Below are 13,514 nucleotides of genomic sequence, written 5' to 3'. Positions count from 1 at the left end.
GTAATTACATAGATGCATTATGTATTCAAATGTTGTAACATTGCGTTACAATTACAATCGCTAATTTTCACATGGAGCTTGTATTAAATGAATTGAAGTTCAAAATTCTGTTAATGCACGATTACTTCGGGATTTTGTAGCATATATTTATAGTAATTACATTTATTTCTGAATATACGTTCACGTATGTACAACTATTTAATTGCTAATTGGAGTTTTTATCAGTACTAATGTATTTAGTAAGTTTCCATTGACTGTGATATTTGTATATCATAGTCAATCGAAAATTGATACGATATTAATGTTGCTGAAAACAAGTTGCAAAAATTTAAATAACTTATTACTCAATGCTCTTTCATATTTTTTGGGAAAGAAAAGATATTATTATAATTAAAGTGAAAATTGAATGAATAAAAGTCATTCGTTTAAATGAATGAAAATATTATTAAATAATCTTTAATAAATTCTTTAATAATCGTCTTGATATGCTTTTTAAACATTACTCAGTGGCTAATGCATAAATCTCATTAATCTCAAAAGTATGTTATACGTCTGATGTTTGTTATCAATAAACAAAGTTTATGATACACGTACTTACGAGTCATTTTGAATTGAAAAATTTTTAATTCACGTTTTCTAATTGGCGGGAAAAAAATTAGAATTTATTACTCGTACTTTTTGATTTTCGACTTTCTTCTGCAAATAATAGATGTATCATAAATTCGATTCATTGAAGAGTAAAATGAAAATTCATAATCAACTCTTCTCTTTTTTTAAACAATCGTATACGATCAATGGAGGAACTTTTTTTTTGAAAAATACACGTCGTAGGGACATGTGAGAAATTTCAATAATTTATAAAATCATACAGTAAATAATGGTAAACATTCAGTCGGTTATTTATTAATATTTAAAAGCAAATTCCTAATATTGAATTTACTGAAGCAACGGGCTCGTATTTCAATATATTTCAGGCTTCAATCATTTTAATTATCTTGTACCAATACAATACAGTCGTATCAATTATTTGTTGTTACATAGTGTTATATATCGTTTGATTAAGCAGAGTTAAGAAAGTAAATAATTATGTTGAAATGAAGGTGGACTTTATGATTCCTAGATTACCCGATCTATTATATAGTACATCGAGGACTTATGATCGTCGTGAACCTTCACTATGACCTTAATGTGTTTCAATTATTCGCTTATCGTAAAGCAAACAACTTTTAAAATAAATGTAGACAAGTGAAAATAGTGATGCGACAAGTTGTATGTGAACGACATCCACATTTATTATGTTGATTTTAAAAGTCCAATTCAACCATATTGCTTTTTGTATAATACAAGTAAAACTCACAATAGTCCATCATTCGAAAAAAGTTATTTGTAATATTTACAAAATTTAATAATGAACAGTTTTCGGAAATTCGGAGCAGTTTCTAATTGTGTACACGCAGGAAGAAAAAATTTTTAATTGTTCTAATTAAATGTTGAAATGGAAAATTGCATGAAATTACTCCAACTTTCGAAAACTATTACCAATGTTACAAAATGAGACTGTGCTTGAATAATCGGACATTTATTCAGAACACATTTTCTTTCACGGAAATATATATATATATGTATATATGTATATATAAAAGTTCTCACAATGTACGAAACATTAAAATTTTATTCCCAACAAAGCACACAAGTACACAACTAATGAATGGAAAGTATTTTCATATGCTTTTTTATTGACAAGATATAAAATGATCAGTGTAAAAATCTGGCTTCTATAATCATTAAAAATAAATAATGCAAACGTATATGTATAAATAATAATTCGACATTTATATTATGTTGTTCAATAACCTGCAAAGGGCAGGAAATTAGAGAGGTAATCGATTTACAAAACTTCTATATTGAATCACGAAATTTGGTCTTTATTTCCAAAAATATCTCCCTCATTTCTGGACCGCTCAAAATTGCCTGCAAATACAAATAAAAACTGTGAGAACTTTTCCGACAATACGTACAATTTTGTAAACTTGTTCTCGATATGATCTGGTGATGAGATTTATCATAACTTTATATACGGTTTGCTTTTCTTTCTTTTTTTTTTTAAAATTATCTTTCATTTGGATTTTTCATTATAAAATGAAATTTGAGTTATTTTTTTAAAGTATTCGAGCATAACAGTGAATGCAATAACAAAAACCACAATTAAAAGGTCAAACACTTTATTTCTTAATGAAGGTATGTACTTAGGATTTGGGACATACAAAAAATTCGTATCATCTAAGGTCCGAATGTACATCTCCTTCGACAACGCTTGTGATTAAAGTACCCTTTCCAATACCCTACTAAACCTCTGCCTAGACAAACACGTTGTAACCGCGGTGGTAAAAGTGTCGACGAGGGACTACAGAACATGGAGTGAATCATCCAATTGGAAGTATATAAAAAAGAAGACGAAATAAAATGATTCAAGATAAAAGATTTGAAACTCATAACAGAATTTGGATAAGTTGAACAAGATGATTGTAGGTGCATTTTTACGTAAATGAGATTATCCCTGTGACTTGGAACAGCAGAAAGGTAAAAGAACAACCGAAGTTCACTGAATTGTCTCACTTCCTAATTTCGTTTCTCTCTTTTTCCGTCTCACAATAGTAGAATCGCAATGGTTGTGTTTTTATCGATGCGAACACTACTAATTCGTAATAAAAACTGCAGCAATCCCGAGATATTTAGTGATAATAATAGGAGTATATATTAATACAGTAGAGAATAGGAGAATAGTAGCGGGGAAAAATAGTAGTAATAAATATTGAACAAGAGAAGAGAATAGCGCAAGAGTATATACCAGTAATAATAGTTAATAGAGCAATAGTGGTAGGAATAGCAATATAGTAGTATCCGTAGTGATAATTGTAATAATTATAATATAGTAGTACTAATTTTTGTCTAGCGTAACGGATAACTATTTCTGTAATCTACTGTTATAAAATGAAATTGAGACGAGAACGTTTGGAATATTTCAGTAGATCGCGTTTACATAAGCGATTATAGTTCACCAACTCACTCTATATATACTCACACACCATGAGAGATCAGCTGAGAGCTCCGTATTTCACTTACTTTTATTATTATTTTTTTTTAATTATAATGAATTATAGCCAATAGTCAGATTTAAATCAAATCTGCGACATTCATTGGCATTTCTTCAATACTAGTATTGTAGAATTGTTCAATATCTTTTAAGGTCCGTTTGTCGTCGTCTGTTACCAAGTTAATTGCCACTCCCTTCCGGCCAAAACGACCACCTCGACCGATTCTGTAACACAATTTTCATGCATGACGATTTGAATTTTAGTTTTTATGTTGCACATTTAAATGTCAATTTCTTTAAACATTTAAATGTTAATTTCTAATCAAATCATTAAGAAATGTACACGATACGATATACAATATAATATTCATGAATACGTGTAATTTACCTGTGGATATAATTTTCACGATTGGAAGGTAAATCATAATTGATGACAAGGGACACCTGTTGGACATCAATACCACGTGCTAAAAGATCAGTTGTGATGAGGACACGAGACGAACCAGTTCTGAACTGCCTCATAATGAGATCTCGCTCCTTTTGTTCCATGTCTCCGTGCATAGCAGAGACTGTGAAATCACGGGTACGCATACTCTCCGTTAACCAATCTACTTTACGCCGCGTGTTACAGAAGATAACTGCCTGAGTGATACTCAATGTATCGTATAAATCACAAAGAGTCTCAAACTTCCATTCTTCACGTTCAACGTAGATGAAGAATTGTTTAATACCCTCTAGTGTAAGTTCTTCCTTTTTAACTAAGATGCGAATTGGATTTCGCATAAAACATGTAGACACATCCAATACATCTGTCGGCATGGTTGCAGACAATAATATAACCTGAAAAATAAATATTTGTTACATTAGTCGAATTTTTATATAAAAATAATATATTAGAAATTAAACTAAAATTTACAAAAAAAAGAAAATATCTTAATAATTGAAGAATTTCTACGTACCTGTACTTCATGAGGTAATAGTTTAAATACATCATGAATCTGATCCTTAAAACCACGAGAGAGCATTTCGTCTGCTTCATCTAACACAAACAGTTTGATGCTACTGGCTCGTAATGCCCGTCGACTAATCATGTCATATACTCTACCAGGTGTACCAACTACTATGTGAACACCTTGATCTAATTTTCGCATATCTTCGCGCACATTGGTACCTCCAATGCATGCATGACATTCTGCATGCATAAAATCTCCCAAAGCAATAACAACTTTTTGGATCTAAAGAAAAATAGAGAATTTTTTTTTTAAGTTAGGCAAATACAGGATAAAAATGTTATGATCATTGTACACTGTCAATCGTTAATATAAATCTTGTCTATAATTCTGGTCTACAATATTAGCAGAACTTTGATTTTCAAATTTTAATTCTTTCTAGGTTTTCAGAAATTTTGTTTATAATTATTTCATTACTTACTTGTTGAGCAAGTTCCCTTGTTGGAGCTAGAATCAAAGCTTGGCATTCTTTGATACTAGTATCAATTTGTTGTAAAATAGAAATTGAAAATGTAGCAGTCTTGCCAGTTCCTGTTGAACGTTCGAGAAATTAGAAACTAAATTCTGTCGCTTTTACGGCAAAGCAGATATTCATTTTTCATACCTGATTGTGCCTGTGCAATTACGTCGTGTCCTCTTATACATGGCAGAATGGCACGCTGTTGAATTGCAGATGGTTTTTCAAAACCATAAGCATAAATACCACGCAGTAATTCTTCTTTCAGGTTCATTTCATCAAAGTTGTCAACGACCTAGTTTACCAATAACAAAGAACGTACAACAACAAATGTCATTATCGCAAAACACACCTTTTAAGAATATTGAACTATTTCAACTCTAATATTTAATTTCTCATTTGGAACACTTTAGAACTTACAACATCCCAGTTAGATTCAATGATCCCATCAGGCTCCATGCCAGGAGGGCCATCGTATGTCTGTTGATCACTCTCACTAGGACCATTTTTGGAATCTCCTGCCCATTGATCATCGTTTCTGAAACACAATTGCAAAGAAAGTTAGTTTTGAAGTAACTCAATTGTAACTTTCATTACAGCAGCGGTGAAACGATTGTTGCAATTTTCCAATTCTGCCGCAGCAAAAATTAACTTAAATCCTTCCGAACGGCTCGATCCTCATTCGATCACACAATCATTTCGACATAATAAAAGGTACAAATAATATTGAATTTCAGCGACCTTGAAGTGGTGAAACGTCACAGTTTTTTCAGTCCCGCGGCTTGAAAGGCATTTTATCTTAATCAAATACGGAAACTCCTCGTTGGAAAAACGTTTCAATTTCGCGAATAAGTAAATGCACAAAGACGCGTGTTTAAGGTAGGTCATCAAGCGAACGACATCGATGACTTGATAGATGCGTTGACAGTGACTCACGCGAAAGCATGCCCGTAGCAAGATGTGTCTCGACTACATTGAGCGTACATGTAATGAGAATGATTATCGCGCGGCACCGTTCGACGTCGTTCAATCTGTATCATTGCCTTACCGAGCAATATTCATTCTTTCTATTACGTAATTTCAAACGCAAAGTAAAACGCGTTTGCACGATGAGAGCACAGTGAGAGCATGCAGACTTGCACACACTGGGAACAACCAAGTATATTTTCCGGGAACTTGAGAGTTACCGTTTGCACGCGAAACGATCGTCGCACGACTACGTATCACACAACAATTACAAAGGTTATAAGAACAGAGAGAGGTGGCGAACGAGAGACACTGGGCGATAATTTTCGCGAACAATGTGACAAAAACGAATGCACGCCATGTTGTCAGTCTCGTGTCTCCATGCATTCGCCGATTGCGGCACTATTTTTTAAGACTATATCGTGAAGTGTCGATGTTCGGTCGCGGCCGTCGCCGGATTTACGGAGGCGCGACGTCCACGATAAATTCGTAAAACGCAATGTAGCATGTATATTTATCAATTTACGCGAAAAAAATCGAACTTACCTTCGCTCAGACGTATGCGACATGTTCCATTCACCGTAGATCGACGGAAAGGACGAGTTCCTACTGCGTCACAAGGAATATTCTTATGGGTGCCGCACAATGGCGCTGCAAGCGGTCTTCAAATTTTTGATTAACCCTCCTCCTCGCGATTCAAACCGCGAGAATCTAACCCGGAACAGTTCGAACGTTTCGAGATATTAATTTTCAAAGGTGGCAGATATATACGCTTTTATCCAATTTCTTTCCTGTTATTCCACGCGATTTTACGGATGTCTGTTGCGCATAAGGGAAGTACGTCAGTTACCCATAATCCTCCGCGATCCCTTAGTGGGGCATGCGAGGCAAATACGAATATATTGCTGTTCTAAGTTTCATATTTCTAATTTTTCTTTTTTTCTTCAATAAATATTCTATACTTGTACACTTGTATATTTTTATTTCAAGTATTTGTTTGTAATTGCATGTGTTACTTATTACGTACTTATTATGTTAAAACATAAATTGTATGAAATGTATAATACGATGAATAAATAATTATATTATTGTATATAATTGAATTAAATAACATAATATTATTTATGCTTTTAGTCATTTTAGTTATAATGATAATATATAATTAAATCAAAACATAGATTTTGTCCATGGTTTATTATCCATTTCAAATAATTAAAATGATACGTGTATAATATAATATAATTGTAAATTTTGATAATAAAAATAGCAAGTAAATGTATTCAAATTTTATAATACATTTAATAATGATTAAAAAATGATAATTATAACAATATATGCGTATATAAAAATATATTAAATAGAAAACAGTTTTTTAATTATTTATTAAGGTATTTTAATGAAATTATGCATCTACAAATTAAATTTTATTTTCTACATTGATCAATGAAAATGTTGAAATTTTTTAATAAAAGTACATACTTTTGAATACAGTAATTAACAAAATAAATTTAATAATACAAAGATCATATCTATCTTAATTATAAATGAAAATATTTTACAATACATTCAATATCGCATTATTTTATGGGACTTTTAATTCAAATTACTGTCATTTGTTTTGTTTTGAAAATATTCCATACTGAATGGAATATTCAGTATGGACGATAAGAGACCTATGCAAAAACTTTACATAATTCTTCATATAAAAAGATTAATATCTTGATTGTGCACACACACACGCGCGCGCGCGCACGCGCGCACATACACACACAATGTATTTACAGATATTTATATATGTATCTACAAATACATATACTGATATTTTATTCTATTAATTGAATATGTTTTTTAACGATATGTGAATAAAATTTAATGTTCATGATATATACACAGCATATGCAAAAGTAATAAAATATATTACATAAAAGCACAAGCAAGGATAAAGAGTAATACTGCAACAGGAAAAATTATGTACACTTCCGTACGTGGATGACAAATTGATAAAAGAAAATTAACATCATCTACCTCATATTCAAAATCATCTTTAGTTGGTATTTCAACAATTACTCTGTCAGAAGATAGTATATTAATCGGAAAACTACATCTTGTTTGATTTAGACAAGATTTTGTTATATTCTCGTAATGAAGAGTAGGTTTATAAATGTCAAATAATGCATATATATCATTTGACACAATATCATTGTCACTGTAAAAAATATAATAATAGTAACCATCTTCTACAACATTATGTACTGCCTGCATATGTTTGCTATTCAATAAGTAAGTAACATTAGTGCACTGCTCAGATGGTGCAAATTCCTGAGCCATTAAAATTGAGCCTCCGTAACATTTAAATAATTCATTTTCAAAACTGGATACAGAAGAATCATTATCAGCATCGGTTATGTTTCCTGCATTTCCACCATGTTTAACACCTTGATCAAGCAAATGTGTGGGATTAACAACTTCTTCGTTTCTTTTGATTCTTTCTTTTGGTTTTTCATATTGCGCTTTCATTTCATTTTTAACATCATTTCTATTATCTCCTAAACTCAAGTTTCTCCTCAACAATTTTTCTAGTATTAAACTGTATTTATCATTTATATCTCTTTTAATATAAGAATTGTTTCTGACATTTCTTTGTGTACTTTTTTTTCGCTGCATTGCAATATTTCTTTTTATTTCTTTCATTTGTTCTTTATATTCCTTTTTTTTAGCGTGCCTTAATTTTCTGATACTATGTGTAGTTTCTTTTTCCAGGGGATTTATAAGGTATTGAATATTTTTATCCTGTAATGTTTTTGGTTCTTCTTCGCGATTTTCCATGACATTAGACACAGAATGACCTTTCAAATGAGAATAGAGATTTGCAATATCCTGATCAGTATTATTTAAAGTAATATTATTTAAAGTAATATTGTGTAACAATCTATCTTCAATGTTATCTAATGTATCATTGTAATTGTTTTGTGCAATATTGTTATTAAAATTACTTTTTTCTGTATTTGACTTAAATGTTACTTTAACTTGTTTTTTTGCCTCTGGCAGAAATATACTCTCTACAACTTGTGTATTGCGATGCTCTAACATTCCACATGTTCGTAAATTACGTTCTCCTTTCACAACAAGTATAGATGCACCTTGGAACCTACGCAAATATAATAATAATATATATTTATATATTAATTTAAAAATATAAATATATTAATTAATATTAAAATATTGCATTACCTTGAGCATACAGAGAGTGCCACACTTGATCCTTCTAAAAGATAGAATCCCCAGTACTCTAGTGTATCATCTGGTAAAATCATACTTTTTTTAAGACGTATATGTTTTCTGTATGAAGTTATTTCTGGTTTTTGTGTCATTTGAAATGCATTGAATGTTCTATTCATTTGTAAAGTATGTGCCTATATAATATGTAAATGCTACTGCATCAGTTACAGAAAGAATATTACATTTAACATTTGATAACAATATAAAATATTCTTACAGAGCAGAATATTGTAGAAATACCATCAGTAATTTCCAAAATATCAGAATCCGTTACAGCATATGCTACATTTGCATAGAAATTATGACGTAAATACAGTGGTATTACAAGAAGCAAAATTGGTAAGATAGTTGTTAATGTGCAGAAAACTAATAATCTCTTGATTCCATGCATTTTTCATAAATCTAAAAAATTAAATAAATCAATGTTAATATTTAGCTATTAATTAGTATGTATTACATTATATATAAAATAACATGTGTACATTGTATCATAGTAGAGGTAGTATACATTGTATCTTGCAGATCTACAAATATTAAAGTAATAAAGAATCAACAAATTATTTAATTTATTATAACGATGCATTATCAATATAGATATTTCAGTTAAAGTAATTGTAGTAATTGTAGTAATATCAAAATAATTGATATTGCAAATTAATTATATGTCATAATTAATAACAGTTAATATTTAATGGTATTAAAAATTATAATAATTTCCAGAATGATAAAAAAAAAAGTAATTGAAAGTGTAAATAAAAGACATTGATTATATATATCAAAAGTTATTTTATGCAAATTTATATTTTATTAAACGAACTGTATTTATTTTCTTAATGAAATAAAAGTACTCGAAATTAATGTTATGATAATTATTTGTAGATACACAGGTACGTTATTTGTATACAGATATATACGTAAAAATAATTTGAGCATCTAGAACAAATGTTATAAAATATAATTAATAAGTTAGTAATTAATTAAAAACTAATTTCTTTACAAATATTTCGTATTAAATATTACATGCAAGAGGGAAGAGGTTAGAGTTTTTTTCGATGATAAAAGTCAAAAACTTAAATTTCATTATGCGTATGTGACTTGATAAAAACTATCATATGATTCTGATTCGTCTTTACTATTTTGACGTACGATACTCGCATCGTACTTATTACGCATGCGTCCTCGATCCAATCGTGACGTGCATCACGTAACAAAAAATAAAAAAACATAAGATTATTAAAGCGATAAACCAATATCAGGTGAAATAAGAAAGATTACAGTATTCAAAAAAATATTTTATTCTGAGTTTGTATAAAAATACGGTACATGAAGCTCTCTTGTGTTTAAAAAATACAAACAGTAACATTCTAAATTTTCAAGATCTAGAAAAATGCACGCGTTGTTACTCTTATGACCTTTGTAATTTCTTTAAAAATAACTAATCGGAAATTAATAAAGAAACAAATTTTTTCACTTGAAAAAATACTAATGTAATAAAAAATAAGTTTCTATATATCATACAAATTTTTTATTTTTTAATTAACTGAAGAAAAGAATTATTGCAATTTGAAAATGAATATTAAATTTTTGAGCTCATTTTGTGTCTCATGAGTCATTGGTAGCCTGTGACAGTCAATTGAAGTAGAACATTAGTAAAGTAAATAAAAAATGTCAGAAATTCAGTACAAATACTAATATTTTTTAATTAAACATTCTAATTTAATAATTCTTTTCTCTATGTAAAACCTGTAAGAAGTTAAGAATAGGTAGAGCTTTAAAAGAAAAGTTAAAAACTTACATTAATATATCTGAATTCATGGCACCTAGGCCTTCTTGTTAGAAACACGAATTAAAAAATGTTTTTGTCCAATTATTTTTAATTGCTGATGTGACACAAACACATTTCATACTGTAACAAATAAAAGAGTTGTCATAATTATACATATAAAATAGACAAGAAAAAATAAACTACTATTATCCAGCAATATTAATAAATCTTATATTGACAAGTATTGAACTACATAAAAAAACTATTAGTAATTTATATTGCTTTGAAATATGCTGGGATTATTATTTCTAGCATACTTATGATTATTAAAACAGTTTGAACACTTACTATAAACATACTTTTTTGCTTATAATTCGAAAAATTAATTTTTCTGAATATACATGTACACGAACATTTTTTGCATCTAAAGATTAAATTATGTAGGAACTTAATTCAGCAGACTTATTTATTATTATTTTTGATGATATGCAAATATATCTAAAGGCTGTATTATATAGAAAAATCAAATTTTCAAGTTTTTACACGAGTTCACCTGTAAACATAAATACTGATCAAATTTAAATGATCAGCTACAAATCGTCATATTTATTACAAGTATAGTATCATGAATATATTCAAGATTATACATTATTATTTACCTTATAGGATACTTCAGTAAAATGAAAATTATGTAATAACGAAAGTATATAAAAAAAGGATAATAACTTTAAAAGATGCGATAATATATTATTAGAAAATATTTATCTTCAAACCAAGTTTTTTCTATATAACAAATTATATATGTGCAATCGCCATCTTATAATTTTTACAAAGTAAGTGCATATGCAAGTTTAAATAATGATATATGTCATTTATAAACCTTCAAGTAGATTAATTTTTGCTGTTGCTATATAGTATCCATTACTACTGATTGTATGACGTTGCGATATGTGAATTTGCTTTAATGTAGTTTCTCCAAAGATTGTATTTTCATGAGCCTAAAAAATTTCAATTTTTTAATTATAAAACTATGTACAGACAGTTTAGTTTCTTATGCTGTAGCCTCGATGCGAAGCTGTCTCAATACATAATTTAATTTAAATAATTAAATGTATTTACTTTCATTATTTCGGTGGCATCAAATGTTATGAAGTTTTTACCATTTCTTTCTTCTTTAGTCAATTTAAACGTTGTATTCATAAGGGTTAGGTGCAGTTTAACAGTCTGGTATTTTCTATCTATTAAACCTAAGCAACATATCATTTTATTAATACACTTCATATTGTTTCAGTTACTGATATTCTTAGCATGCTTATATTGTTTTATTGATCAATATTATACGCTACCTATTTTGATGTAATAATCTACAATTTCCTCTACCATTTTTTGTAAAACTCCAGTTTTGTCGACTACCTTTGCATATAAAACTCCTGCTTCAGCAGGATCATCATTCATTATTTCAGTTCCTTGTAAGAATATAGGAATTTGTCCATATTTTTCAATAGTAGGCCTGCAATTTTTTTTACAAAAAAATGATATAAAATAACTTTAGCAAACTTGTAATAACTAAATATACTTTTCATATTATTCTCTTTACTTTACAATATGCTCGTTGCAATAATTTAAAGCTTCTACAGCTTGATTTCTTTCTGCATCATCAAGCAATTTCATTACCCCAATGGTAAGATGTAATTTACTTGGTGTCTGAAAAATTGTTTCATCCACACCTCTGGATGTTTTTCCTGAATTTGTCAATACTTCGTTTTTAAACATATTAAATTTCATTATTACATGGCCATCATTTAGAGGTATCGATAAAAAATGTGTAAATTTTATCTTTTTCCTAGATGCCTCCATTAATAGATTAATTCTATGACGTGCACTTATTATTCCTTTGCAGTCGTTACCAATTATGACTATTAACATATAGATATATAAATATACGACAAAACATAAATTTAACACTTCAGTTGCATAAAGTTTAAAGTATATTTACCAATATCTCCATCTTGGCCAAACTTTGGTATTTGTATTACTGTTTTAGTCTCAGTTTCCAATCTCTTATGTACAGCATGTTTGGCTCCAATGATAAATGGGAAAAATGCTCTAAAACATTGATAATTATTTTAACATTATATTGCTAGCTTATTGCATATGTACGTGTGTTTTAAGAGGAAACAATTTTTATACTTTGGTACGTGAAATGCATGTTTAAATTTTGTTGATCCGTATGGTACAATTTCTATATTGCTGTCGTAACATTCATCCTCAGCATCTTTGTCATCCAGCTGGTAATTATTATCTTCAAAGTAAGAAGAAACATCATTTATACGCTTAGTATTTTCTAATACCCTGTAGCATCGACCATCTACCCAAACCAACTCAGGTTTCAAGATGTCCATTGTTCGACAAATATCTGTTTTCACGTTAATTGTGCAAAATCACTTTTTTCTCCGATATATTACAATACTATGTTTCAAAATAAACAAAGCAAGCCTTCTCATTTCAAGAAAAGGTTCCACATTGTACACATAACGTGACGAATTCTCATTGATCTCCAGTGAATTCGCATTTCGTGCGTCAAATTTTTTTTTATTGTGCATTCATTTTTAACATATTAATTACTTCGAACTTTATTAGAACAAGTGATCAATATGATTAAAGTGTACACCACACTTTTATAAAATAAAATTATTAAAAAATTTTGTTCAATTTATTCGTAAAAATTTGATGGAATTATATATGCTATTAGAACACATCGTGCAAGTATGTATATACTTGAAATATTCACTAGCGCCTCTGGCGATCAGAAATGCTATCAATTTTGATTTTAGAATAATATTTAATCACAGACCAGACAAAATTTATTTTATACTTGATCTATGATATTATAGGTTCGCTTCGCCGGTTTTTATATATAAATTACAATAGATAAAATTTTAG

The 13,514-nt window shown here is 29.2% G+C and overlaps 3 protein-coding genes across 9 annotated transcripts; all 3 read right to left on the bottom strand.

The window, feature by feature from the left end:
- Nucleotides 1-1,252: 1,252 nt before the first annotated feature.
- LOC122530556 (eukaryotic initiation factor 4A-I) lies at nucleotides 1,253-6,233 on the bottom strand. Of its 3 annotated transcripts, none has more exons than XR_006307037.1 (8): nucleotides 6,074-6,233; nucleotides 4,982-5,099; nucleotides 4,709-4,856; nucleotides 4,526-4,635; nucleotides 4,054-4,329; nucleotides 3,483-3,934; nucleotides 3,113-3,319; nucleotides 1,253-1,961 (listed from the first exon to the last, which is right to left on the bottom strand). XR_006307037.1 is itself a non-coding variant. In XM_043657618.1 (7 exons), exons 1-7 carry the CDS (start codon nucleotides 6,094-6,096, stop codon nucleotides 3,175-3,177), a joined length of 1,272 nt encoding a protein of 423 aa, XP_043513553.1. In that variant the 5' UTR covers nucleotides 6,097-6,233; the 3' UTR covers nucleotides 2,206-3,174. The 3 variants fall into 3 exon arrangements, 1 of the variants encoding a protein (XP_043513553.1); XR_006307036.1 differs by having other exon boundaries at nucleotides 1,253-1,971; nucleotides 3,124-3,319; XM_043657618.1 differs by lacking the exon at nucleotides 1,253-1,961 and having other exon boundaries at nucleotides 2,206-3,319.
- A 1,076-nt stretch (nucleotides 6,234-7,309) lies between these two features.
- LOC122530578 lies at nucleotides 7,310-10,002 on the bottom strand. 3 transcript variants are annotated; one of them, XM_043657658.1, is made up of 5 exons: nucleotides 9,827-10,002; nucleotides 9,289-9,330; nucleotides 9,024-9,208; nucleotides 8,759-8,940; nucleotides 7,310-8,675 (listed from the first exon to the last, which is right to left on the bottom strand). In XM_043657658.1, exons 3-5 carry the CDS (start codon nucleotides 9,195-9,197, stop codon nucleotides 7,445-7,447), a joined length of 1,587 nt encoding a protein of 528 aa, XP_043513593.1. In that variant the 5' UTR covers nucleotides 9,198-9,208; nucleotides 9,289-9,330; nucleotides 9,827-10,002; the 3' UTR covers nucleotides 7,310-7,444. The 3 variants fall into 3 exon arrangements, with proteins under 3 accessions (XP_043513593.1, XP_043513594.1, XP_043513592.1); XM_043657659.1 differs by having other exon boundaries at nucleotides 9,289-9,327; nucleotides 9,839-10,002; XM_043657657.1 differs by lacking the exon at nucleotides 9,289-9,330 and having other exon boundaries at nucleotides 9,827-10,001.
- Nucleotides 10,003-10,085: 83 nt separating this feature from the next.
- On the bottom strand, nucleotides 10,086-13,352 carry LOC122530579 (activating signal cointegrator 1 complex subunit 1). Of its 3 annotated transcripts, XR_006307041.1 has the most exons (8): nucleotides 12,762-13,352; nucleotides 12,568-12,677; nucleotides 12,169-12,487; nucleotides 11,918-12,081; nucleotides 11,691-11,818; nucleotides 11,452-11,569; nucleotides 10,920-11,124; nucleotides 10,086-10,712 (listed from the first exon to the last, which is right to left on the bottom strand). XR_006307041.1 is itself a non-coding variant. In XM_043657662.1 (7 exons), the coding sequence occupies exons 1-7, from the start codon at nucleotides 12,971-12,973 to the stop codon at nucleotides 10,708-10,710; spliced, it is 1,056 nt and encodes a 351-aa protein (XP_043513597.1). In that variant the 5' UTR covers nucleotides 12,974-13,352; the 3' UTR covers nucleotides 10,086-10,707. The 3 variants fall into 3 exon arrangements, 2 of the variants coding, with proteins under 2 accessions (XP_043513597.1, XP_043513596.1); XM_043657662.1 differs by lacking the exon at nucleotides 10,920-11,124; XM_043657661.1 differs by lacking the exons at nucleotides 10,086-10,712; nucleotides 10,920-11,124 and having other exon boundaries at nucleotides 11,335-11,569.
- Between the last annotated feature and the right edge of the window lie 162 nt (nucleotides 13,353-13,514).

This window comes from Frieseomelitta varia, unplaced genomic scaffold (genome assembly GCF_011392965.1).
Source record: "Frieseomelitta varia isolate USP_RPSP 00005682 unplaced genomic scaffold, Fvar_1.2 scaffold_347, whole genome shotgun sequence".
Lineage (NCBI taxonomy): Eukaryota > Metazoa > Arthropoda > Insecta > Hymenoptera > Apidae > Frieseomelitta > Frieseomelitta varia.
The sequence above is the reverse complement of the archived record's forward strand: the minus strand, read 5'-3'. Positions and strand labels throughout refer to the sequence as shown.

Excerpts from the sequence above, each read along its gene's own strand:
- LOC122530579 (XM_043657661.1), bottom strand. The coding sequence starts at position 12,973 with ATGGACATCTTGAAACCTGAGTTGGTTTGGGTAGATGGTCGATGCTAC. Across the intron at positions 12,678-12,761 it reads CATGCATTTCACGTACCAAA|AGCATTTTTCCCATTTATCA; the intron begins GTATAAAAATTG and ends TCAATGTTTTAG. Across the intron at positions 11,570-11,690 it reads ATGCCACCGAAATAATGAAA|GCTCATGAAAATACAATCTT; the intron begins GTAAATACATTT and ends GAAATTTTTTAG.
- LOC122530556 (XM_043657618.1), bottom strand. The coding sequence starts at position 6,096 with ATGTCGCATACGTCTGAGCGAAG. Across the intron at positions 4,857-4,981 it reads TTGAATCTAACTGGGATGTT|GTCGTTGACAACTTTGATGA; the intron begins GTAAGTTCTAAA and ends TTGGTAAACTAG. Across the intron at positions 4,330-4,525 it reads CAAGGGAACTTGCTCAACAA|ATCCAAAAAGTTGTTATTGC; the intron begins GTAAGTAATGAA and ends ATTTTTCTTTAG.
- LOC122530578 (XM_043657658.1), bottom strand. The coding sequence starts at position 9,197 with ATGCATGGAATCAAGAGATTATTAGTTTTCTGCACATTAACAACTATC. Across the intron at positions 8,941-9,023 it reads TTTCTACAATATTCTGCTCT|GCACATACTTTACAAATGAA; the intron begins GTAAGAATATTT and ends CATATTATATAG. Across the intron at positions 8,676-8,758 it reads GCACTCTCTGTATGCTCAAG|GTTCCAAGGTGCATCTATAC; the intron begins GTAATGCAATAT and ends ATATTTGCGTAG.